Source organism: Erithacus rubecula (assembly GCF_903797595.1).
Source record: "Erithacus rubecula genome assembly, chromosome: 9".
NCBI classification, from domain to species: domain Eukaryota; kingdom Metazoa; phylum Chordata; class Aves; order Passeriformes; family Muscicapidae; genus Erithacus; species Erithacus rubecula.
Genome location: NC_136660.1, coordinates 12,789,885 through 12,816,371, shown reverse-complemented (window position 1 = coordinate 12,816,371; position 26,487 = coordinate 12,789,885). Strand labels below are relative to the sequence as shown.

General features: G+C 35.5%; 1 protein-coding gene across 14 annotated transcripts in view; it reads right to left on the bottom strand.

The window, feature by feature from the left end:
* The window catches only part of KCNMA1 (potassium calcium-activated channel subfamily M alpha 1), a 421,118-nt gene that overhangs the window by 162,922 nt on the left and 231,709 nt on the right, over nucleotides 1–26,487 (bottom strand). For 10 of the 14 annotated variants that reach the window (XM_079312583.1, XM_079312582.1, XM_079312580.1 and 7 more), the window contains 3 exons: nucleotides 25,024–25,047; nucleotides 10,943–11,036; nucleotides 10,443–10,554 (listed from right to left, as the gene is read on the bottom strand). In XM_079312583.1, coding sequence (XP_079168709.1) covers nucleotides 10,443–10,554; nucleotides 10,943–11,036; nucleotides 25,024–25,047 — 230 coding nt within the window. The remainder of the gene's footprint in view (nucleotides 1–10,442; nucleotides 10,555–10,942; nucleotides 11,037–25,023; nucleotides 25,048–26,487) is intronic. The other 4 variants (XM_079312579.1, XM_079312578.1, XM_079312576.1 and 1 more) reach the window with 1 other exon arrangement.

The window sequence follows — 26,487 nt, the reverse complement described above, 5'->3', positions numbered from 1 at the left end:
GGATTAAATGTTTGTGAGCCAGCAGTGAATCAAGTGCAAGCTTTGCATAAAGTAAGAATATAAATACAGAAGTTCTAGAGAACTTTAAGAACTCAAATACTTTAGTGAAACAAGTGGCAAAATGTGACAAACTATGAAGGATACTGTTCCCTTGACTTAAGTCAATATTGCATGATACTGCCAGATTGTCTAAATATCTTTCAATTCAAAACCTCAGAAAAAGTCTTAAATAAATATTTCAGATGTAAGAAGACTTCCCAAATTTTCCTTTTCTATATGCTGTCTGACTTTGTATAACAAAATAATGCAACTGTAAAAACAGAATAGTGGATAAATAAACAGATTTTCAGCCATCCAACCATTAATTTTGAAATGTCATATAAGCAGCAAGGTCAAAACTTAACAGAGTCACAGAATATTCTGAGATGGAAGGACCCACAGGGATCAGGTGAAACTCTAAGGTATATGACTGTGTTGGGTTGATGTAGCCAGAAATGTGTATTCTGTCACCATCTGTTGAAGCTGGGTGGGGCAGTGATCCTTATCTCTGTGGCACATATTATCTGCTAATGGACCATCTTTAAACCAGCTGGGGCAATCATCTTTATCTTTTCCACAACCCATCCTCCCTCCAGGAGGATATCATCTGCTGTTAGCAGGCCATTAAGTCCCACTGTGTGACTGATAAAATTACATCATCCCACTGGGAGATGCTCCAGCCAGGGGAGGAGCCAAGCATTTCCTACCTAGATGAAAACTGAGATTTTGGACACCAAGGTACCTTCTTTCCACTGGATTCCAGAGGAAAGCCAGACCTTTCCACATCATCCCTGGACCTTCAGAGGAAAACTGCACCTTCTACAGGAGCACTGCTCCAGCTGAACCACATCTGCCACTGCAGGAGGATGCAGCCACCATTGAATGGGACTGCTACCAACACCCTGACTGACTGACAGGGGTGTCAGGTTGTATTCTGACTCTGTCAGGGTCGGGATTGCTCTTTTTAATACTGCATTTCTATTTTAATTTTCCTAGTACAGAACTGTAATTCCTAATTCCCATATCTTTGCCTGAGAGCCCCTAAATTTCAAAATTATAATAATTTGGAGGAAGGGGGTTTACATTCTCCATTTCAAAGAGAAGCTTCTGCCTTTATTGGCAGATACCTGTCCTTAAAAACAGGACACAACGAACCCTCAACCTTGGTGTTACCAGCAGCAGGCTTTGACCAGCTGCTTTTCTCATATTGATACCTGGAGCACTGAAACACAAGTCATTTTACCTAATCCCAATGGGGCTTGGATCTCTCAGGTGATGGTCAAGCAGTACATGCAATTAACTGTATTAACAAAGTTTCCCCTTTTGAGTGTGGAATTATAACAAGAGTGAAAAATCTTTATCAAATTCTCTCTTGACTTTTCTTAGTTTCATATATACAAAGTGGAGCAAAAGAATTGCCAAAAGATTACTGGAAGGATACAAGTTATCCAGTTGAAACAAACCTCCAGTCTCAAGTGAGTATATGAGTTTCATCAGAGTCCTTTAATATTCAGAAAAAACAGACAGAAAAGAACTTTCTCAAGTCTCATATGGAATTCTTAACTACTAATCTTTCTAGTGAAAGCCCAACTATCTTTGCATCAGTTTATATCCATTCCAGTCTCAACAGGATTTGCTTTTGATTAATACAGTCTTGCAAAAAAGTCAGGAGGAACTCAGATATGCAGTTTGGGGGTTTTAATTACTGAAACTGAATAATACATCTCTTCTTAATTCCACAGAAACCCAGACTCATGCACCACAGAGCACACTAGACAACTGGTGCTGAATTAATGAGAACTGCATGGACATCACAGCACATTTGGCCCAGGACTGAGAAGAAAAATTAGTTCCTTTGAGCAGCATTATAGAAATTAGAAACACAAAGTGTGCTAAAGATCAAAAACGGTCACCAGGAAAAATAGAACTCAGGTTAAAAATGCCAAAATATAAACTGTCATGTTCTAGGTATAAGGAATTCTAGTTTTGGATTTATGCAGATACCAATTATATTAATTATAAAGTTGCTTGCAGACAACAAGCATCCAAAATTCAAAGTTGAGAAAACCCTACTCAGCAACAAACTTACTCAGATTCAAAATGTTCAAAAAACCAGTGAAAAATCAATGACAGATACTATCAGGGGATTAACTACTGGATAATTTAGAAAGACTAGACTGAATGCCTACAGGGAACTATACATATTAACAAACCATCTGGTACACAAGAAATGAAATTTTATTTTCAACTGGTCTTTCAGTTGACATAAAATAAGACAAAGTCAAATTAAAAAAAAAAAAAAAATCAGTGTAATCCCTCAGATTACCATTAAGATCTCTCATATTACCATTAAAGAAAGTATGCAGGTTAGGTACATGCTGTAGATAGCTCAAGAAAATTCGGTAATCATCTGACTGATGATAATGTGACACTAAAAGAAGCATTTTTAACTGCCCATTATTCAAGTAAACAAAAATTCCAGAAGACAGAATAAATAATTATGGGTTCCCTCAGCAGTTCGAGGGAATGGGTTCTCTCCTTTTACAGTAATATTCCTCATCCTATTAAAGACAAAACTCAACAGTCTTGGTAGCCCTCATTTAAGTAGAAGAACTAAATTACATTCAGAAAGACGACTGAAAACATTAGAGAATCCAAGGGCAATCATAAAGTAATTAAACTGATAATAAAAAGCAGGATGAGAAGAAAATAGTCTGTATTTTCACATAACATCCAGTTATTGAGAACATATTTTAACTGGACAGAAAAGGATATGGAGAGAAGAAAATTATGTAATGTCTTTTAAAAATGCAAAATGTTTGGCCATTAAAGGAAATTGTAGTGATTCATTTTTCAACATAAATCCTTTATACTTGCTATTACTATCCTGTTATTATTCTAGAGGGGAGTATGACTGAATTAAATATGAGCGAAGTTATAATTGGTTATTTTAAACTACTTAGAATTTAGAAATCAACCTACATCAAAATAACATTCTGTGTTTCTCAATCAATAAATTTGGCAGACTACAGTCTTCAACATTTATGGACAGTTGTCCAGAAAAAACATGACATAGAACACCAACCAATGATGACAACAGATAATCTGGCTTCATCAGCTAATGTAAAGTCTAGCTGCTTATGTTCCTTTGAATGAAATATACATAAAAACAGTTAGGCTTACAGCATGGTATCTGAAAAATATATGCTGAAAACATTAATATACCTTTAGAGGTTCTAAATATTATAACCCTGAAAGAATACTAGGAGTGTTTCACTGAAGGGAGGGTTGTTTATATGATAATAAAATTTTTATTAATAAAATAAAAAAGGTCAATCCAAAATAGTTTTTTTTTTAGTTTAAAAACAGCAGAATTCAAAAAGAATAAACCAATTATGAAATATGTTAACAAACCACAGACTTCCTGCATTGCAAAGACATTTTAATTGTAGAATTGCATGACTGGAAAATGGTGGCCATTTCCATAATGACAGAGAAAAAGCAGAAGTTTCCTATACAGATTTTATTTCATAACTTAGAAAAAGTCAATCATGTAATAATTACACACCTGCCTTCCTAATGTGACTAAGGAGATTAAGAAGAATGCAAATAAACACATCTGTTAAGGCAGACATTTCTAAGTCATCATATCTGGGTAACTTACATCCAGTAGTTATTAAATCTCTGTGGGCTGATTCCTGTTGGTTTTTAGGTAAGTCTGGCACATACAGTTTATAAAAGTTTCAGAAAAAAGTTCATGTTACTTGCATAAGCTTCAAAGAAATAACCATGAGCCTATTAATTAACCTTGGACAAAATGAAGAATTCTAATACAAAGTAATTAAGTATTGAGGATAAGTAATTATATTTAAGAATACATTTAGAAGAGCATCATATGCCTTTTTCTTTTCCATTAAATGATATGTTTGAGTGACAGAGCTATAAATACTGGTGTAATTTACTCAGCATTGCCATGGTGCTCATTAAATGGACTAAACCCCAGGGAGTCTTAAAATGTATCTGGCATGTCCTCCCTGGGAGTCTTTTCATGAATGTGTTCTTGACCTTAAGTTATTTAATATTTCTATTAATATTCAGCCTAATAATATTAAGCAATGATACCAGAGGATGAAATGCTTGATAATGAAGAAAGTAAGCTAGTGACAAGCAAGGCTTGGAATCTTGTCAAGCAGGATGGCAACAAACTATATGCATTTGTATATGGGTAACATTTGCTTGTATTTAACTATAAATTTAGGACTGGGTGATTTATTTTCTTCCACTAAAGATACATTCTTGCTCAGTCAGGTTATAGATGAAAGAGGCCAAATTAGTCTATTCAGCCTGGCAAATACATTAGGAAGCAATTTTTAAAGCTATATAACTGCTGTCATCTATGACATTAACTTTCAACAGCTTCTCAAAATTCAGAAATTAGGACTCCTTTTGGGCTAAGCCAGCCACTCATTCACATATGAAAAAATCAAGATACCTCCATGCCTATTGCCCCTCCGCATCAGAGCGGAACAGAAATCAGAATGTTTTAGGGTCAGTCACAGACAGACTGGGAACAGTTGATTTAAATGATCCTGTTTGCTTTGAGTTCACAGAGGTTGGGAAGCAAGAACACAGTTTTTATGCATGTCAGATGACAGACACTAATGACACTCAAAACTAGTGCTGTCCCTGTATTTCTGCTCTGCTCCAGTGCATTTTGGATACTTGTTTGACTTCTCATCAGTGGAGGGCACAGGAGAAGTGTATCCTCACAAATGAATGCAACAATACCTATAAAAATCTGCATTGATTTAACAAATATATACTTGTCAAAAGGTTACCTTCTGGTAACAATATTGTAGCAACTCAATTACCTGCTGGGAAGTAAGACTTTAACTGGGGCCTTACCAAAACACACATTCTCTGTAAAACTGAACTGATTAAGGAGCCCAGAAAAAAGCAAAAACATTGTCTTCAATACAATGCAAATATGATACAGTCAATACCATGACAGATTACTGACAAATCACCAAGGACACTGAGAATTCAAAATCCCTTTAATTAAATTCATTGATACCTTTTTGAAAGCATTTGAAATGTAGAAAGAAATGTTACCATATATAAAAGCAGTACACATGAACATATACATAAAATTCTTCCAGGAAGTTTTAGAGAATTGGTTTACATTATATACAAAATAATGCATAATGTTAGTAAAGTGACCAAAAAAATACATCAAAGTTGTATGAAAGACATTAGTTTTGTAAGAAATATTGTAAAATTTGGAGGTGCATTCAAAGATTCCACCAATAGATGGCAGAAATGCACAACACTTACCAATAAAGTCATTGCAAATGACTGCAAATTTAAGGTGCTGTGAAAGGAGCTTTGCCACTTGTAGATGCATCAAAATCCAGTAAATGATTGCAAAGTCAAAGTGGTATTTCTACAACCCAGTCATCTTTGTATCAGTGTAACTAAATTTCATTAAACTATCTAAGTTTTCCAAAAGGAATTAAGTGTTCTACAGATTCAAATATGTTTTCAGGCTGAGCTGTTCTGTGGAGATTATGGCAAGAAAGTCTCCAGGCTATTAAAATAAATGTTGTTTCTATATGCAGATTTTTAACTAAAGCTTCTTCTTGAAGAACACTTGCTGGACAGGTAGAAGGCTTCACACCATCTCCTTAACTACCTTAGTAAGACACATCCACTTTTTATCCAAAGTCATCTATGTGCATGGTGGGAAATCAATTTCATTCTCAGATTCACCAAGAAAGCTGAATTTCCACCAGAGATGTTGGAAGCGCTCTTCTCAGACCAGGCATTGATGCTGAAACCACAGGTCTCACCCAAAATTAATTGACATGTCTGTAACAGGACCTGGACAGAATTTGAGCAAACACTGGAAAAAAAAATTCCTCTTCCCAAACTGTGCTAATCACCACCTGAAAAGATTTGTTTTCTATACTTTGCATGTGTCTATATTCACATCTGTTGTCTGTCTTCTTCTGCCCACTATCTCAAATTATTTTGTGAAAAAAAAAGTACAGTATCATCAGCAACCTAGACTAAAATGGGTGTCAGGGAATAAGGACAAAGAAAAAATGTTCCTGATAATAGAATTTACTAGGAATCACAGAGTTTCTATCACTTTATGTTCTGTACAGTGCAACAGATGAAGCATACGATCAGGAAAATGAATTAAGATTGTTTAAAAATTATTTTTATCTTTAATTTCTGTGATTCAGTAACGAGACACTATCAAATTCCTATATTCTGTTGTATTAACATCTTTGTATTAATATCACAATCTAAGGCTGATTGTTCTTTATTCGCATATTCTTGCAAAAAGTGAAGCCAAGATTATATTTCTTATTTTAAATCCCCCTCTAACAATACAATCAAGGCAATTTGGTCTGATACAGTCAGCTCATAAAAATCAATATTTCCTTTTTCGTAAGCATACAAGTGCATGACAAAAGGCAATTCAGTTATTTGAATTGCCAAATATTATGCTATCACACAAGATAGAATAACAGTTTTAAGTGATGTGTAAAGTGGTGTTAAGTCTTTACTAAATAAAACTAGAAGACATTCACTTGTTGAAGGACTCTGCAATTTGTTTAGACTGCAAGCCATCCAAAAGAAAAAAGTTCTGAATCTGAAGCTTAGATAGGATACTCAGATTGTGAAAACTCTGTAGCAAAAAAATTATCACGTCATTATTTCTCCCATTGCAAATTCTTTTCTGTCCAACAACCCTTTTAGCCTACCTTCATGTAGACTTAAAATATACAAACTCTGCACTGAAATAATTTTTTTTAAATTCACTATCAAAATTATCTGTAAATCATTCTTCCCTTGGGAAGATTCTCTCTGCTCTGTAGAATGCTGCACCTGGAGGACTGTCCTACCACTATCAGAAAGTTTCTTGCATAGAGTTGTGCAAGCAATACATATGATGATATAAAGCTGAGCTGTAGTTTATGAGCAAGTATCTACAAATGCTAATATCTGCAAAACAGTGCTGGAAAAACGTCATGGGGATCTAGATGAAAATAAGCGCCCAAAAACACACCGATGTTCATATCTGTGCAGTTTTCAAGTCAGAACATAATTTTTTACACAGCATGATAATGCAGTTCATATCACTGAATTATTACAGATTTATTAAAAATCTCTTTCCTATCTGTACTTCCCCCAATCTTTAAATAATATGTAGCTTTTACCATGTGCCAAATGCATTCTTTTCAGGTGCTTCCTTTTCTTATGGTGTCCTGTCCAAGCAAAAATTATACCATAGAAACCCCTCCTGAAGGATTTACCAAATCTAAAAATTTGGTTTAAAGTGCTGTTTTGCCTTCAGCTTTACTTTAGACATTGACCATAATGACATTCCTAGAAACCTTTTGAAAAAGCATAATATGATCTTTCAATACCAAAGGTTGTCTGCAAACTGGAATCTAGGTGGAAGACTAGATTTGAAACATCCTTTATGAATATTGATAGAAAATTTAATTCATATACAACATCTCAAAATGCAAAAATGTATGTTATGAACAGATGAATACAAAATAGTATCAGGGAAAGGAGAAGGCTTCACATACTAGGAGTTACATGGTTACACAGGTGAACAATGGCATTTCTGAATTAGCACAAGAACAGAAAAAATCCACTGGCTTTGCACTACATTACATAAACAAATGTACATTCAGAGCACATCCTCTGCTATGCATCACACCTTTCTGTAAGCACTTACTGCTCCAAAAGCAAAGTTTACTATTTATTTAGAATAGTTTGGTTTCTTTGAAATACTGTTCAAACTGTGGATCTATACTTATACTAATCAGTTAGCTAAACCAGGACAGGTCTTGTAGAATTGGGCATTCAGAGAGTGACACTGGGGACTCTGATTCTGCCAACTACTTCAATGAACTCATTACAGCTGACTGACGTGAATCAATAATGAAATAAACTGGAAAGACCCTGATGCACAATACATTCCAGATGGTACATTTTATTTTGGCTCCTAAATGATCTTGAAATCTAAAGCATACAAAGGAAAGCTGCTAAATAATTAAGAAATTCTTCAAATGTGCCAATGTTGAATCATTTTCACATTGCCTAACCTTACGTACTCTCTATTTACTTGCCTCACTCAAGGGCAAACCTCCCTGCTAATCCTATATACACATGGGGACAGCTTTTGCAAAACCCATGACTCATGTTCTGAATCCCCCTAAACAGAAGTATATCTTTCTCAATTACAATATTCATATAAAAGAAAAAGGCAAAGTAGGCATCTAACTTGAAACTAAATCATATGGTCTAAACACCCTCCCTTCCCCCCAGCTCACACACTCAGTCCTACCACTGTATTACCTACAAGTATGATCAAAGTATTTGAGTTCTACAGACAGTAAATTTGGCCATCTCTTTCAAAGTTCTAAGAGAATACACAGTCTTCATTAATACACTTCAATATACTTATGTAAAAATTCTTTCACCACAGCTCCTCAAAATACCTTGCTGGTCTAAATTAAAGCTATGTTAGGAATCCAAACAATCCACATTTTTGAATTAGTGAATGATTTCACTAAGGATGATTTATCTAAAATGAAAGCCCCTCTGGAACCAGGTGCAAAGCTAAAACATTGTAAATGTGTTACTCCTAAGATGACTACATTAAAAAACATCAATTTTTTTGCTCAGCAGGTGATAAATGTCTCAGGGGAATTTCATGAGGAAACAGGTAAAGTGCAGCTATAAACAAGAAATCAAGATAAAGTATGGTTGGTGTAATTAAGAGATATGGAAATAATTTCAACCCTATGAGTGCTTAACTCCTCCTGAAAACTGACATAAAACTTATAAAATCTATGCAGCAGAAACTGCTAAATGTGCAAATGCTCTCATTATCCCTGTCAGTACTGTTAGTTGGATTGCTGTGTCACCATGAGTCAGTCAATTACGTAGTCACTTTCATGAAGGGTATTCATTCCAAATAATTATCTCTGCCTCATTTCCCAGAGTTTGTGGTCTTGCTACTTTCACATTTCATATTCCTTTTCAATGGATGCTGTGATTCTATTTTTTCTCTCACACAGCCTTCATCTCCAAGGATTTCAATCTCAAAGTTTCGGGAAACTCTGACATGTATGAAAGTGAAAATGCATTCCTTTAATTCACATAAAGCAAGGAATCTGAGAATAAGTTCTACCTAGAATTCAGCAATTTTCTTTCAAGTATAAGAACATTTTTTACTTACATACCTTCTTTTTAAATTTTATTTCTTCTCATAATATGGAACTGTATGACATTTTCTCTTTCAAAAAACCTTACTTAGTTTTCCATGTATGACAGAAGTGATATGTGATAAAGAGAGTACTCATATGAGGATGTGTAGTGATCTTTTCTGGATGTTTTATTGCTTTCTTCCATGGCATACTAATAACCACTGATATAGTTATACAACCTTTACTGTGGTTATAAGTTTATTGATCTCTTCCCATAAAACAAAAGTTCATCAATGATTTTTGTATCTTTGCACTTTCATATTAAGATGAAAACACTATAAGACTATTAAAGACCCTTTGGTTTATTTTCTTTTTCATATAAACATTTAAGATAACTACTCTCTTCAATTTTCAGGGACAATGAATGTCTGTGTTTCTGGAGTAATGAATTTCCAAACTGTGAGGTTTCATACGTTGTCTAAGGACATGCCATTCACAAATTATCTTATTTTTAGGAAGTTTTTTCTAAATAAAAAAATCACAACATTCAACCTTCATTTTTCCTAATGAAAGAACATATAACACTTGTACAAGAAAATCCATTTGGCACATTATGGATGTTTTTTAATTGAATGTCCTCTCTATTTTACTTTGTATTCCCTTTTACATGGGGCATACTTTTTCTAATGCATTTCTAGCAGTCCAACAAAAATATTAATTCTCTAAATGTATGTTCTGAATCAGTCGCTTCAGTGGACTTAAAATTTAGCCACACTGGCTCAAAAAATGCAGAATATATTGATTTCACTGACAATGATCCATGGCAAACCAGTTCAGTGAATGAATGATCTAGATCACCTGTTCAGGTTGCAAGCTGAGGCAAATCAAATTCACCATTTAATAAAGGCAGGCTTATGTTACACAGTACTTCCAAAATGGAGTTCTCCACCACTTCAAGTAGGAAATTATAATAATGAATTGAAAACAAAACAGATTTAGTAAGTGGTTTTTTCTGACAAAATCCACCTTTCTGCTTAAAATTCACTTCAAACACAGCTTTGGTAACATTCTTCTATTTGCACAATGATGAAGAAATTCTCCACCAAAATGTGCAAAGTTTCAGTAATTTTATAACAAGCATTTTAAAGGTAAAACCATTGTACTTACCAAGCCAACTTCTGTTTAAATATACTGACACAAACACTGGAGGGACCGTGAAGAAATCTACCACTGAATTAACTTCTAGCCAAAACCATAGCTTGTCATTGGCTGCTATAAACTGGAAAGAAAAAAAGAGAGGGGAAGAGATGAAAGAATCAGATTATTCTCATGCTGATTGCAGGTATTTCTTCTAAAATATTAAACTCAAAAGTTAGTGTAGTAACTGATGCTTTAGGTCAGTCCAAACAAAATATGTCTCACTGGAAAGAAGTCTGTATTGTGCATTTCTTGATAATCACACTGAGATTAAAGTGAAAGGTCTAACTAAAGAGACTTAAACAGACTTGAGTCTTAAAACTCTTACACATTTCAAAACAATGCTCATATTTTTTGTATTAAAGAAGATACTGTGTTTCTTTCAAAGAAAGTAGAGTCTCTGTTTCAATCACCATATACAACAGCTGCATTCCCTCCCTGCCTCTTGCTCCCAACAACGCGCTACTTACACGCAAGCCGAAGTAGAGGAGGAAGAACACATTGAAAGCCATGTCGATCTGTAATGTGAAATCTTTGTAGAAATTCTGGCAGGATTCTATTGGGCTATTTGGAAAACAAAGAAATCAGAATAAATTGTCAATATATGAGTTTCTACTCTGCTGAGAATTGTATGCATTTCATTAAAGACCTTGATCCAGAAATCATGTTTCTGTTTTCCAGTCGTTTACAAGATACAAGCAAGCATTTCAAAGGAATTATTTTATTCATTCAGTTAGTCATTCATACAGTGTTTATATTTACCTGTTCAGGTAATATTTGAGAATTAACATGCAGATACCTTTAGGAGAGGACAAGCAGGAGAATACCTCAGGATTGCTTAACCCCACATTAACCCTTAAAGAACTGACTTCTTTCTAAAGGAGACACACCTATGATACTTTAGGAAAAAACCTAACAAGCACACAGGTACAGTGAAATATTACATGCTTTTAATTCATGTCATAATATAAAACCTTTACAAAAAATAGTTGCTTAGGAATACATTACCCATTAGCAACCTGGTGTACTTAGTCTTGTAGAATCCCTTGTTTAAAAGTAGTTGATTGGATTTTTTTTTTCTTTTTCTCACTTTTTTTTTTTTTTTTGTATGTCTATTTAATGTACTTTATGTACAGTGTTATCAACTGAGTAGAAAAGCAGCATAGCCCACTGGTAAAATTAAATAACAAAATAAATTGAAGAATTTGAAGCAGTACTCTAAGGGTTAATTTCTGCATGCAGGTTAATTTAAATACCCTTGTATGTATCAGGCAGCCATTGCAAGTTTTAGCTTATTATTTTATGCTCTATTTGACAGTGGGACAGATCCAAAGCTTACTCTATACAAACTGGTACTTTATAAGTATACTTTTATCTAAGGAAGGTGGTAACTTCTGTAAGTATCATCAGTGATTTATTTGTGAGGTTTCTAAAACAGGTTGTTGAAGCCATAGTCCAATGCTGTAGTCATAAACCAAAGTGAAAATCATGTCCCAATATATGTTGATGTATATACTATATATACATAATGTCCCACCATATATACATATATATACACACATATATTGCAAATGATCATGTGTTCATCAAACTGTAATAGAGGGAAACTAGAACGTAGATCATTTGAACATTTGGAGCCCTGGAAAACATCCTTTTAGAAAAGCAGAAATTTGTTGGCTTTCTAGATCAAATAAATCACTGAACATGAATGTAAATACCAGTTAGTATAGCAGTAGTTCTGCAAATATAATGCTAGACTGCTCAACAAGCAAGATTCTGTGCGCTATGAATGTATGTTACCTAACTTAAGGCATAAAGAAAATTACCTGGGCTACCAGGTCATTACACATGCAGCCAAATTTTCCATTCCTTGTATACATTTCAGGTCAAACAAGTTAATTACAGCATGCTCTCTCCTGTCTCTAGATGCATGAATGTATACAGTAAAATCATCCTTGATGTACAGTAGCTTTATATTTTAAGAAGCTTCAGTGCTACAGGAAATTTTATTAAAATTGGTTTTCAAAGGCTATTTAAAAAGACATTGATGTTATGAGACACTTTGTTATAGTGCAAATAAAACTGATTTACAAGAGCAGGCAAAGGGAAGAGAAGCCAAATGTTAACATACAGGAGAGCAGACAATACCTCATACTTCACAAACACAATTTTAGCTACAAAAAACAGTGGATGTAATCTGAGAACCCAACTGGATCATTTTCTGTATGGCACTAATGAGAATAAAGGATTTTGTCAAAATAAGGTAGGCCACACACTGAGTCACAATGCACCCTACCAACAGGAAGAACAGAGGAACAGAATCAACAGCCCTGCACCAACCCTTAACTCCAGATTAGGTCCTGCAAAAGCTGAAGAAATCCATTGAAGCTAATGGAATTACAGAGGCTTATAACCATGATAGAGAGCAATTTTTAGTTAAGGTCAGTTAAGGTTGCAGCTAACAGCTCTACTTTTGTATCACTGTCCTTTACAAAAACATACAAGATCTGATAAATGGCCTAATGCATAATAGGTCTTCAATTTTTTTGCAAAACACTTAGCACAATGGATGACAATTCTGATTTGTGACTTTTGTTCACCTAATACCAAAACTGCTGTTTCTGCTGGTCATATCCTTTAAACCTCCTTCATTACAGAGATCATCCCTCTTTTTCAATGTTTAAGCTATCCATTTCAAAGACAAACACAGCATCTTTTCTCTTGCATTTCAAATCATGATTTTGTCAGAAGGGCATGACACCGAAGAAATTATTAATTTTTTCACAGATGGATTATAAAAGATTTTAAACATTTGAAATTAAATTTTCAGTTTGGGTTTTTATTTTTGTGTTCATCAGTAGCTGACATTTGAGCTGGCATAAAAATACAGTCACTAATATTTATGACTGCACAATAGAACCTGCTGCAGAAAGGAAGCCAATTCTAAACTCGTCTTTACATCAAGTTTCCCAAACCCAGAAGTGCTATATTTCTTAGTAGTGTACTGGGGTCTCCAGGACCAGTAATAATACTAATAAAACTCCCTGGTTTATATTAAAATCACATGGCATGTCATATGGGATTTCACTCCATTGGGGCAGCAAAGGTTTCACTTTTGAAGAAGGCAACAGACTATTAGAAACATTTTTATTCGCCTTCCATGTAAGCATGGTTTCACACACTTATACCACAAAAAGTCAGGAGAAATTATGATAAAATCAATGAAATAGCATACTAGCAATGAGAGGAAAGATTTAATATAACTGGATGAAAACTACAGTAATGATGGAACTCTAAATGCAATGGAAGCCTCCCCCTAAAAAAGTGGCAGGAGCCACTCCAACTGACACGCACACCTGGTAAATGAGCCAGCTAGGGAGGGCACCCCATCAGAGATGTTTTGCTGAAAAGAGAAAGATTGGTGGATGATGTGGCAACTGGAGGTTGTCTTGGGCACAGCAATCACAAAAAAGATAGATTCTGGTTCCTGGAGAAATAACGAGGGAGGCCAGCAGAACTGCTAGGTTGGACTCCCAAAGGGCAGGCTTTGGTCTGTTCATGACATTGCTAAGAAGAATCTCCATCTTTTATTGGATGGGCGACATAGGGACAAAGAATGAGAAGTCTGGGGTACTTAATACCTGCTTTGACTCGATCTTTAAATAGCAAGACCAGTTGTTCTCTGGGTACCCAGTGCCCTGAGCTGGAAGACAGATGGGGAGCAGAATGAAGCTCCCACAATCCAAGGGGAAATGGTCAGTAAAATACTACACCATTTAGACAATAAATGGAGAGAGTTGTGTGGAATCCACCCAGAGATCCTGAGGGAACTGGTGGAAGTGCCCACCAAGCCAATTCCATAATTTATCAGCACCTGATTAACTGGAGAGGTCCCACCTCACTGGAAGTTAGGCAATATGCACCCATCCACAGGAAGGATCAGAAAGAGGATTCATGCAACTACAAGACTGTCAGGCTGATCTTGGTGTTGGGGAAGGTCATGGGGAAGAACATCTTGAGTGCCAGCACAGAGCACATGCAGAACACCATGGGATCAGGTCCAGCACATTTCAGTTTATGCAAGGCAGTGCTGCTCTGTGGGAGTCCTGGGTGCTCCCCTGGCTTCCCTGAATGCCTCTAAACTCCTCCTGGCAGGGGTCTCAGAGGTCCTGGCAAGGTACCCAGTGGTCTTGGGGGCTGGACTTATGTCCCTGGAGAAATCTGCCAACATTGTGGGAAGAAATACAAGCCACAGAAATAAGGTAGAGTATAAATTAGACTGTTAGAAGGTAGAAAAAGTGGATTTCTAGGAATGCTTATATTAGGGGCTCATGACTAACATGGAGGATTTTGGACGTGGCCTCTGGCAGACGGAGTGTGCCCTTGATCCACGTGCTGAACAGACTGCTGTCAGCTAGAGAAAGAATTTCTTAGATAAGAAACAATAAACAGCCTTGAAAAACCTCAAAGAACAGCCTCCTACATTTTCCTCGGTGCTGGGGCAAACACAGACTTTAAGCCACCAACAAGTCCTGCTGTGAGGATCTCAGAATCAGGAGACCCGGGCAGACAGTGACACTGCTCAACCAATCTGATCTCCTTCTGTGACAAGGTGCCTTGCTTGGTGGATGAGGGAAAGGCTGTGGAGGCTATCTAGACTTTAGTCAAGCTTTTAACACTATTTCCCACAGCGTTTTACTGGAGAAACTGGCTGTTCATAGCTTGGACTAGCTGGGTAAAAGGTTGGATGGCTGAGCCCAAGGACTTTAGCAAAAACGGTCAAATCCACCTGGTGTCTGGTCACTTATGATATTCCCCAGGTCTCAGCCTTGGAGACAGTGCTGTTTAATATCTTGATCTATGATCACGTCAAGGGAATTGAGTGAGTCCTCAGTAAGCTCACGGATGACACCAAGTTGAATGGGAGTGTGGATCTGGTAGAGGGTAGGAAGGCTCTGCAGAGGGATCTGAACAGGCTGTCCATGGGCAGGGGGGATTATATGAAGTTCAAGGGTAATGCCTTGTCCAGCACTTGGGTCACAACAACCCCATGCAGCACTAAAGACTTGCAGAAGAGCTGTAAAGCTGCTCATTGGAAAAGGACCTGAAGCTGCTGATCAGCAGCCAGCTCACTGTGAGCTAGCACGAGCCAAAGTGGCCAAGGGGGGCAAGAGTGTCTGGGCTTGTAACAGCCATAGTGTGGGCAGCAGGAGCAGGGAAGGGACCAGGCCAGTGTCCTTGGCACTGCTGAGGCCACCCCTCGAGGGCTGTGTCCAGCTCTGGGCCTGGCACACAGCGAGGGGCTGAGGCAAAACCACAGGAGGGCAACAGCTGGGGAAGGTTTGGAGTGCAAAGGGGCTGAGAGTGCTGGGCTCTTCAGCCTGGAGAAAAGCAGGCTCAGGAAGGACCTCATCAGTCTCCAAGGGCAGGCTGTAGCAAGATGGAGGCCGACCTCTGCTCACAAATATAAGGGACAGAACAAGAGGAAATGGTTTCAAGTTGTGCCAGGGCAAGGTTAGATTGGATATTAGGAAATAATTTTTCATTGAAACATTGTCACATGTTGAAAGAGGCTGCCCAGGGAAGTGGTTGAGTTGCCACGCCTGGAGGTATTTAAAAGATGTATAGTTGTGGCACTTAGAGACATGGTTTAGTGGAGACCTGAAAGGTCATTTCTAAAATAGATGATTCTATGATTCTCTAATGCTTATAAGTACTTTGAAAGAGCATCTGTAATTATGTATACAATTTTTACAGCAAAACTATTAGTTATAAAGCCCAGTTGTACAGTTATAATAAACTACTTCAATGAGCAGGAGTGACTATAAGTGGTAAAAAAATAATTCCACTTAATCTTACATATATGGGGCAAAATTTTGACAAGATATTCCAGCATCCCTAAAGCTTTGTTGCAATCAGCACCGAAGCCAACAGTGTGCATGACACTTTTACCACAGGTTGTACCACTTGTCACTTCAAAAGAATTTACTGCTGTTTAAAGAACTATTTTTGTCACCAGTTTACATCATGTATGTATTTATTATTCTTGCTTATTTCTGGTTGGCTTAAAATGTTTCTAATACATCAAAATGTTTGAACTGGAATTATTCCTTGAATAGTTGTAAAATGAATGGGAGAGAGCAAAAGATGCTTTTTAATGTTTTCTAAATTGTTCCTGTGAATATATTAACATGAAAGTTCCCACAAAAGCCTTCATATATTTCCAGGATTTTTGAAATTGCAACAGAGCTGAAAATAACTTCAGTGTTTTTTACTGTATCATTTCACCTGTTGATAGGGGCTGTAAAGCCCATTGCAAACCCCAGATCAAAGCCTTAGTATGAACTAAATCTGTCACAGTGCAGTCACTGCCATTGTGACCACACTGAAGCAAGGAGCTGTAGTTCTACCTTCATTCAGACTTTGGACCAGCTTTGCAATCACAGTGACAGATATCTGGATGACTTCACATAAAATGTTCCCCACAATAATGGGAAAGCTTTTGTACACCCAATTCAGCATTTGAAATAACTATACAATATGCAATTTACAGTTGTCATTCTTCCTAGGTAGGAAGTGCACTCTTGTATTTTTTGGCACATTGTGTCAGCCTGCTCCTAAAAGTTTTTGCCTTTTTTTTCCTCTCTTTCTTTTTAATGACAAGGCAAAGACTAAGATAGATGACAATTCTTACCTTTCTATAATTGCTTTTTTAAAAAGGGAAAACATTAATTTTAAGACATATTAATCTAGCTCAATTTTGTCAAGTGTTTCGAAGATATGTATGCAAAACTTTCTTAAGTCACCACAGAAGAAATTTACTTCTAATGAGATTTCAAGAAAGTACTGATGCTAATATCTTACTACAGCTGATAGAACTTCAGAACTTTAAGAAACTATTGACAATTTTAGAAATTCAGAGAATTTTCCTAATTTGCAATTTTAATGTTTTGCAAATCTGCTTTCTGAATGGTGGAGGAAAAGCCAAATCCATTACAGAAACAAGCTAAAAATATATTTTAATTCCTAGTACCAATAAAATAAAATATAAAACTTAAAAAATAGATCATAAGAAAAATCAGGAAGATTTTATTTCTTGATAGTTTTTAGACTGCACAACTGTACATTATAAGAAAACACAGTAAAATGTGCACTTCCCATCAGAAGAAATGTCCATTGATGTTAAAATGAAATTATAGCTATGTACAGAAATACCACTTGATGCTGCTAAAACATAAATAACATAAATAGTTAAGAGAAACCACTCAATATTTAGAAGTGCATTAGTATTGCATCATTTGAAGATATTCCACTCACTGGACCTGCAAACTGTATTTCAACTAATGCAATTAATATGTATCAATTTGGGCATTAAATTTTCTTTGTTCATAAAACTGCTTAATGTGGTCTCTTCAAATTATTTTGTTTTACTGGAAGCTCCTCTTTAATACTGAATTCCCTTGAATTTACTTCTACAGCAAACCAAATTTTATGAAGTCTAGAGTAAAAGAAGAAATTTGGCACAAATTTGATATAGCAGTGTCTGTTTATACTCCTCTAACACATGTTTTGAACAGTACAGCAAAAAAGAAAATTAATGGTTATGGTTAGGCTTTTTAACTCTGTTTCACTGATGTAGTACTAAAGTAAAACGATAGAAAAGCCACATGCATCATTTTGTAAAAGCAATTTTCATTCAACCAAGAGTTTGCTCCTTTACAGTTTAGTCACAGAGCCCAGAAGGTAATAAGCAGTTAAAATCTCCTTTACTAAAACAGGCATGAACATATAGCAAAATAATGCAGATGCCTATCAAATATATACCTCAGGGAACAAATATCTTAATTAAAAAAAAAGACCAAGACTAAATTAGAATCAAAGATGTCAAATGTCTTAAAAGGGACAGAGTATAACATACTTCTGCTTACTTCAGCTTACATTCATTAACCCAGTGAGTCCTACAGTAAGAAAAAAACATTTTCTTACAGTATCTGTATTCATCTTCTAAATGCAAGATGCTTGTTAAACGCATCTCAGTCTAGAAAGCCTTTCTTTGAGTCACAGCACCAATGAAGCTTTTGATGGCAAATATCTTCTAAATTACTTCACTCTCCCTTGATACGATGTGGGGCACCATTGGGGAACTTCTGCTGCCAGCACTTTCAGTGAGTGCTGCAGAAAATGCAGGCAGAGTTAAGTTGGTTTCCTTCCCAAGGAGGAAGGACAGCCAGCTGGATCACCAGAGCAAGGCACTGCCAAAGGAAGGTGAAAACCCACTTTGCTCATAGGAGAAGTGCCTGAAGACCTGGGTCCATGAAACTGCATGGGATCATGGCATCACTACTTAGAGACAGTTTTCTGAGGTTTTGTGCACCTGGAGCTAGATAGTGAAGGAGGAACAATCCCTTCCTCACTGAATTCTGTAGATAGTTATAGCTTGATAGGTGAGGATGATGTTGTGGTCATTGCTTGTATCTTCTGATATTATTTACATTTAAATGCTATTTGACCATTCAGCCCCCGACTCTAAATTCTTAGCTGTTTCTCCTATACACAAACAGAACTCCTGCAGTCTACAAGTAGAGATCCCCCCTCTTTACTTTGATATACACCTCTCACATTCCTTCTGAAAATACTTTGATGAGCTTAAGCTCATAAATACTAAGCTGTCTTTGAGAATTACATCAACAATTTCACTTATTTTAAAATTGCACAAAGGATCCTCTTTATCCAATTTTAACATAAATAAAATATAAATCTGATCAAAATAAAACTGTCAAATAATGTGAAATAAAGCTATCTTCCAAGATTCCTCACACTGTGTTTAACCTACACCTAATAATTTGGAAGTACAGTGCTTTTCAGGAAAAAAAAAGAACAAGGACACTTTAAATGTCTGACCTTACTTCTCTTTCCTAATTTCTGTTACAATATCATCTATTATTCTTTAAAATCTGACAGACCACAAGCTGGCATTAGAATATTACCCTTCTATTTCTAACCTAATTAAACAAATGCATCATGACTCATCTCTTCTGCAAATGCTTTCTACAACTAAGTCCTTCTATGCAATCTCCCTATCACACTGGGGAGCCCTGACAAGCTGTCAGACTGATCTGTGGTAAAATGAACAGGTTTCCTCTTCCTCCCTCAAAAAAAAAAAAGAAATCCAGTATCAGAAGAAAAAAAAAAAACAAAACAAAAAAAACCCAAAAAAACCAGATCAATCAGTATTAAATTGGTACAACTGTGTCCTTTAGCAAACACTTTTCTCAGAATCAGAGATTTTTTTTTTTTTTTGCTTTTCATTCTTTCACTTCTCTGCATCATTTCATAAAGAATAGGGCTTAAAACTTTGTTGTTCTTATTTTGACTGAAATTTATTTAAAATTTAAAAATATATTTAAATGCTGTGACTTGGCAAATTTAATGCAAAATGAATTCAGTTTGGAAACTAAGATAGAGATGGATTTCCAGTGTGAAAGGAAGAGAAGCTTCTAATTTTAACTCCTGTTAACATACAAAATTAGAAGGCAAATGTAGTTGTTACACCTGTGGAACAAAGGTCTGCTTTCCTGATGCCCATCTAACACTACCAAATTTACAGAGCTATCTGCAACTGGCAACTCACCAAGTGACAGCCAAGTAACACTGCTAATAATTATTTCACCTAAATGAACTAATAAAACTTTGTAAAGTTCCCTATCATGTCATTAGTTTTCATCTCCCTTTCTCTAGTCTTCCATTAATTTGAAGCAAATCATGCTTCTTGACAGACTCCTTAATAAAACATAAGCACTCAAGAAAAATCTAATTGGACTGAGCTAATTTCCTCAGCTCAAACAAAATTATATACGATAACAAAAAACTTTTGCTTATTATTTTATATTGAATTATTGGGATATACAGAAAAAATCTGCATTAAAATTGCTCACTCTAAAAACAACATAGCAATTTCCTCAGGATGTGTGTATATTCACTACTGTCTGCAGCATGTGTCTTTCTTAATCTTTCAAACAGAAGTCAAAGGAAGATCCCTGAAGAGCAGCTAAACACCCAGGAACTCAGTGTTAAAACAGGCATTAGTGAATGGCCCAGAATCCTTCTCCATAACTTCCAACTTCTTTTAGTCAGAGCAGGCACTTTCCTGCTAAACACACCAGTAAGATTTTCATCCTAAGATAATTTAATATGAAAAAAGTTTGCTGAGAACCACATAGATAAGGAAAATGAGCTTATTATTTAATTTTGTGTTACATTCCTAAATTGTTCATCATGAGCTAAGAATACTGGCAACTAAAAATAGCATGACATTACCTTCACAAAACAATCTCCCTGATGACAGATCAATTCTAGGAAAATGACAGCACAACAATGCCTGGAATCACATTTTTAATTAAATTAAAAGGATTTAATTTTAATAAAAGAATTTTGTGTGAGAATACTAGCATTCTAAAGAGAAAAAAATAGGAGTTTACTGTTTCAATTAACCTTACCTTTTCAGACAAATTTTAGTCAGCCATTTCAGGTTTATCTCTTATACTGACTGCATTATGAAAGGATTTGGTTGAATTGCATACCTCATTTACTAATGTTGATAATGTCTCTTCTTCACAATGAAATCTTTCTATTACTTCTTGTCCAATAGTTCTTCTTGTCTAATAGTTTTATCAAAGTCTATCTAGGAGTAATAAGTTGTTGTAGCCACTTAACCCAGAAAAGAGAAAAAAATTGGTGACATGAAAATGCTAGCAAGTCAAAAGAATACTGCTCCCTTTTCCATGTTAACATTGGATTGACAAATGTAAATGAACAAAGTTAGTGAGAAGTATATCATCAGCATAAAACTTTGCCAATTATAACATATAGATAAACACTGGAATAGATTCTTTGGGGAGATGGTGAATCTCAGATTTTTAAAACCTGATTTTTCAGCCTGGCTTACATGGACCACTTACAGTCCTCATATTTGGATGAATCAACAAGGTGATCTATACATGAGATACTTCTAAAATTTCCTCCTTCCATAGGAGAGAGCCTACAAACCATTAAACACTTAGATAAATGTCTGTTTGAATAAATTTATCTGTAACTTTTCTTACCTTGCAGCAAAACAAAGAGTAAATTCTGGACTCTCTGCTCCTGAGCAGCTGCCATCTCTTAAAATTACAACAGTGCTTCTCTCATTTAATACACACTTTTCAATAGCCTACCATCATCATGCATTTCCAGCTCCAACCACTCCTCCATCTCAGTGCCTTTCATTAGTCTCTTCTGTTAATACTGTCATCCACTTTTAAAATTCTCCCTCATCTGACTGAATTATTTGAAAAAATATATACAATGAACAAAAATTAGAATGTTCTCCATCTATCTTCTTCGGTTCTAAATTAATTTTTTTCTTTTGTATATCGGCAAAGAACTGAGCTGTAATTTTCTGTTGGATATGCAAAACTGATTCCTACAGACAATTTTGAATGTACTGTCCATACATCTCTTGTCAGCTTACATACTGCAATTTTAAAAAATAATGTCGCCCTATGAAATTGAGTCTAATTTCACCATTCTAACTGAAAAAAAAGAAGAGTACCAGATAAAACTGGAGGAAAAGAGTTCAATCATCTGTCTGTCTTTCTAGAATTCCCTCCTCTGATACTAGGATGAAAAATACCTGGCTATTCTCTAGTTTTACTGAGTAGAAATAAACTTCAGCCTAAGGTATATTAATTTGACTTTAACAACAGTGAATAGTGTCAATGAGCAATGGAAGTCAGACGTATTGCAAAGCAGTAGAAAATTGACATTACGTTACTGGATCAGCTTCTTTGGTCAGGCTATCTAACAGCATGATCCAAATCTGTTAGTAACCCTAGAAAAACCTATTCACATTGTGCTAATAGTAATTCTAAAGCAGTCCCAATACACAGCTACACCAGGCAGGATATATTTTTTCCTATTTCAAATGAAGGCATAACATGAATCATATCAATTCCTTCCTCAAATCTACACAAAACTAGCACATATTTCTATTTTCCAGAAAACAAAAAAAAAAAAAAAATCCTAATTTCACACTCTTCCTGCTGCTGCTCATGAGGACCTCTTAGTTTTACCTACCCCATCTGTATAAGGGCTCTTGAAAGCACCTTGGTCAATTAATACCTAAGGTACATTTAGGCTACCCAGGTCAGCTGCTCCCCTTCCAAACGGTGCAACCTGTATGTATCCTTGGAACATGTCACAGGGGAGCCTGTATTTGTATACTTGTTACACTTTACTAGCAATACTGAACAGGTAATTTGAAGGAAAAAACCTTTCACCTACCAAAAGCAACCATTTAAGATCTTTGATTATACCCTGAGCATCACCGTACAGCTGTTTAAACTCCTCTGCCTTAAACCAACTCCAGGCATAATCAAGGCCAGGTTCACTCCTAGCATACATTAACACTTCTACCAGTTCCCCTTTTCTTTTTAACCTAGACTCCTAAAGAGTCTTATTGCATGCACCTTTTTCTAGTGAAACACATTACACAGCTCCTCTACCATGGTTTAATTTCCACATCTATATAACTGCAATCTAGTAAATTTTCCTTTTTAGAAAAGCTTGTGTCACAGCTGTTGCAGCTGTGGGACCTGATTATTTACCAACACTGTCTTAAGTGCAATTATCATATTCTTGAGGAAAAATGCTGACTCTAGGAAAGACTCACTGAATAGCCACATTTACTTAGCAAAATAATAGGAGACGTTTAAACAAAGAAGAAATTAAGAAAATACTTAAACTTTAAAAAAAAAAAAAAAGTAGCCTGAAGCCTGAGTGACAGTCTCACCCAATGGTTTTTGTAAAGGAGAAAGGCAAGCCCTTTTTAGGTAGATTAATGACACTATGCCTTTCTTTTTCAGCAGTAGCTTTATCTCCATTAACAAATGGAATAAGAAATTGCCTACAGCTGTAGCAGTTGCTGAAATCAATTATCAGAAGCCGGATATAAAAGTACTTATAAAAGAATATAAGAAGAGGATTATAGCAGTGTTAAAAATTAATATATAGTGGTCTTTTTTTTCCTAACACCTCTCAAAATGGTTTGCACTGTAACATTCATCACCTCTTTATCCTGGCTGCTGTGCACATGAGAATGGGTGTGTAGCTAAGCTTACACACTGAGCCACTGGAGGTCAAAAGGACTGGTATAATAACACCATTTGTACTAAGAGCAGGAAGAACTTCATGTTACTATATTGATACATTTCTGACATGGTATAGAATTCTAAAAGAAATTTCCTTCATTGTAAGTGGGGCAAAAGCAATTGTCATAATATGGATGCTAAGAATAACATAAAAAAATAAAATCCTAAGTATATCTGAACAACACACATTCTTAGGGAACCACATTATCAGTGGGTGGCATGACAACAGTTGTAGAAATTACTTCCCTTTTGTACTGCTATATTGTATGTTTTCATTAAGTTAGCTGCTTAAAAGTATACACACTAAGAGCATATTTTCACTTTACATATACCCATTTTCTATGACCATTATTCAAATATCATAACATTCTATATTATAGGTCGTCAAAGTTGAATCAATAGTACCTACTCATCAAGATGAATTTTAATTTGAAATCTGTGTGTTAATTCAGATACCAAAGAGTGCACAAAGTGTAACTTCTGAGCATACACTAAACGCTTGCACTGATCAACAGCACTAGATAATTGTGTTCAGACACAATGCTTCAAGTCACTTCCCAGGCTGCTGTTTCATCATCAGGAAAAAATAGGTTTAGAATTCAATCGCATCTTATACCATGCTGATGAAAATTCATTTGAATACATTTAAGAACATGTGAATAAGAGGTTGCTTAGAATGGTCATAATGTCATTCATAAAGGAAAGTTCAAGCAGGGTTACAATTCTTCATACAGAATTTCACCATGTGTTTTGTAAATCAATACATTTTAAATTATTTTACAGGTTGCTTATAATTTAAAAACCCAAAAATCTCTTACAGTTAAAATGCTTCCCAAATTCTGAACTTCAATAAATAATTATTTACAATCTTACCTCTTTTCACTGTCACCTGCTGCTGAAGTTGACAGCAGGGAGAAGTCTATCTTTCTGATACTACTGGCACTACTCTGTCCTTGTCACAACAGGGTAGTTAGCACATCCTTTATTCCTCACATCTTGACCACACCAAAATTGTGCATCTAGTCAATAAACTACTGTAATATGCTGCAAATTTTAAATACATAGACCTGATACATATTATGTCCTATTCATTCTATAACTGCTTAACTAAAGTTAGTGATAAGCACAATTTACATTCGCTCAAACCTTATAATGTTATGGTTTTGTCTTTGTTTTTAATTCCATTTCATGCACTTAATGCTCTAGACTGCATTCAGTGTATACATCATTATGGTAAGCACATTGGCATGCACAGGCAATACAAGAATAGATTATAATTAATCCCATAGACAACCAAAAAAGGTGAAGTTGCATCATGCAATGAAACCAGCTTGGCCTGGACTGCCATGCAGAAAAAAACCTACATCAATGAGTCTGCTGTACGGCTCCTAGGTAAGAGTTGATATGAAAGAGGTGAGTTATTTCAGCAATGAAGTCACAGGCTGAGAATGTTTATACTACTGTAAACAAAATACTGTACATAGCACCAGTATTACTCAGGAATGGGGGAGAAGATGCTTGGAAAGGAGGACGAAAAAAGATGAGGAAGAAGAGGGAGTAAGAATTATAAATTACAGTAACCAGTCTGAAATCCAATCGTTTCTTTTAAATAAGCATTTTGTTATTTCATTCAAAGTATTTTAATTGAGCTTTCAAAGCAAACCTGAATTTTCAGAAGAAAATTTTTTTTGAAGAAAAAAAAAGATGAAATAATGAGATACAGAGCAATTTCAAAATGTCCAACGTGTTCAGTAGTTGATGAATAACTAAAGATCATAAACACACAGATATGCAGAGGTGAATTTTTCAATGCAGTGCACAAGATCCAAAAAACACAAATTTCACTGATTTGAATGCATAATCAACCAAACTAAATGAATATGGACAGTATAAGGGATGCATTGATATGAGTGATTTATTTGATCACCTTTTGCTGCTTTTCTAGTGAAAGACATCTCTGCTGAACAAAGCAGGGTTTTTTCAGAGCTTGTGTTGAATTGCCTTTACCTTACTCACCTTCACAGTAGCACTGAACTAAAACATAAAAATGTGACCTGGAATTATAGAGTGACCACCTAGCCTGCCCTAAATCATGTGCATTAGGCATAGTACTGCATAGCCTGATCCCAAAGATGTAACTGAGCAGGAAATTTAATTTATTTTATTGCAGCATCCACTCAAGGTGCTACCCTGTGATGATAAAAGTACCATTTGTAACATATGGAACAATGTATGTTCCATTACAAAAGTATTTGTTCCACATTTATCAATAGATACATTGTTTTCAAGCAACTTTTCTTAATTGCCTTACATAAATATTATCACTATTTTTAGCACAGTTCTCAAACATATAACATAGTTATGCAGGGTAGCAATTCACACAACACCAAAAAACAGCTTTAACAAGAAAACTACATTTCATTTACTGTATAAGGATTTTAATAGAATCTACTGTTCCATTTGCAGAACATTTACTTTTGTTATTGTTGCTTTTATACACTAGCAGCTTTGTGAAATATTATTCTTTATAGTTAGTAATTTGCCACAGAAATTTAAATCAAAATAAAATCAAATAATGGACATTAGAAGTAACTTTCTGGCTTCTTGAAATGTCTTACAATATTTGCAGAGAAACTGATCAACGTATTTTGAAGTTGTCAGGTAAAAAAATTCTAAACTGTTCACTTCAGATATAAAACCTCCAGCTGTACTACTCTTACATAGTGAAATTCACATTCTTTTTCCAGACAAACACTTCTTTTCACAGGAACTGAACTTGCAGTCAAAACTCGTACCACTTTTGGCCCCTGTGTGCTATTTAACAAGGC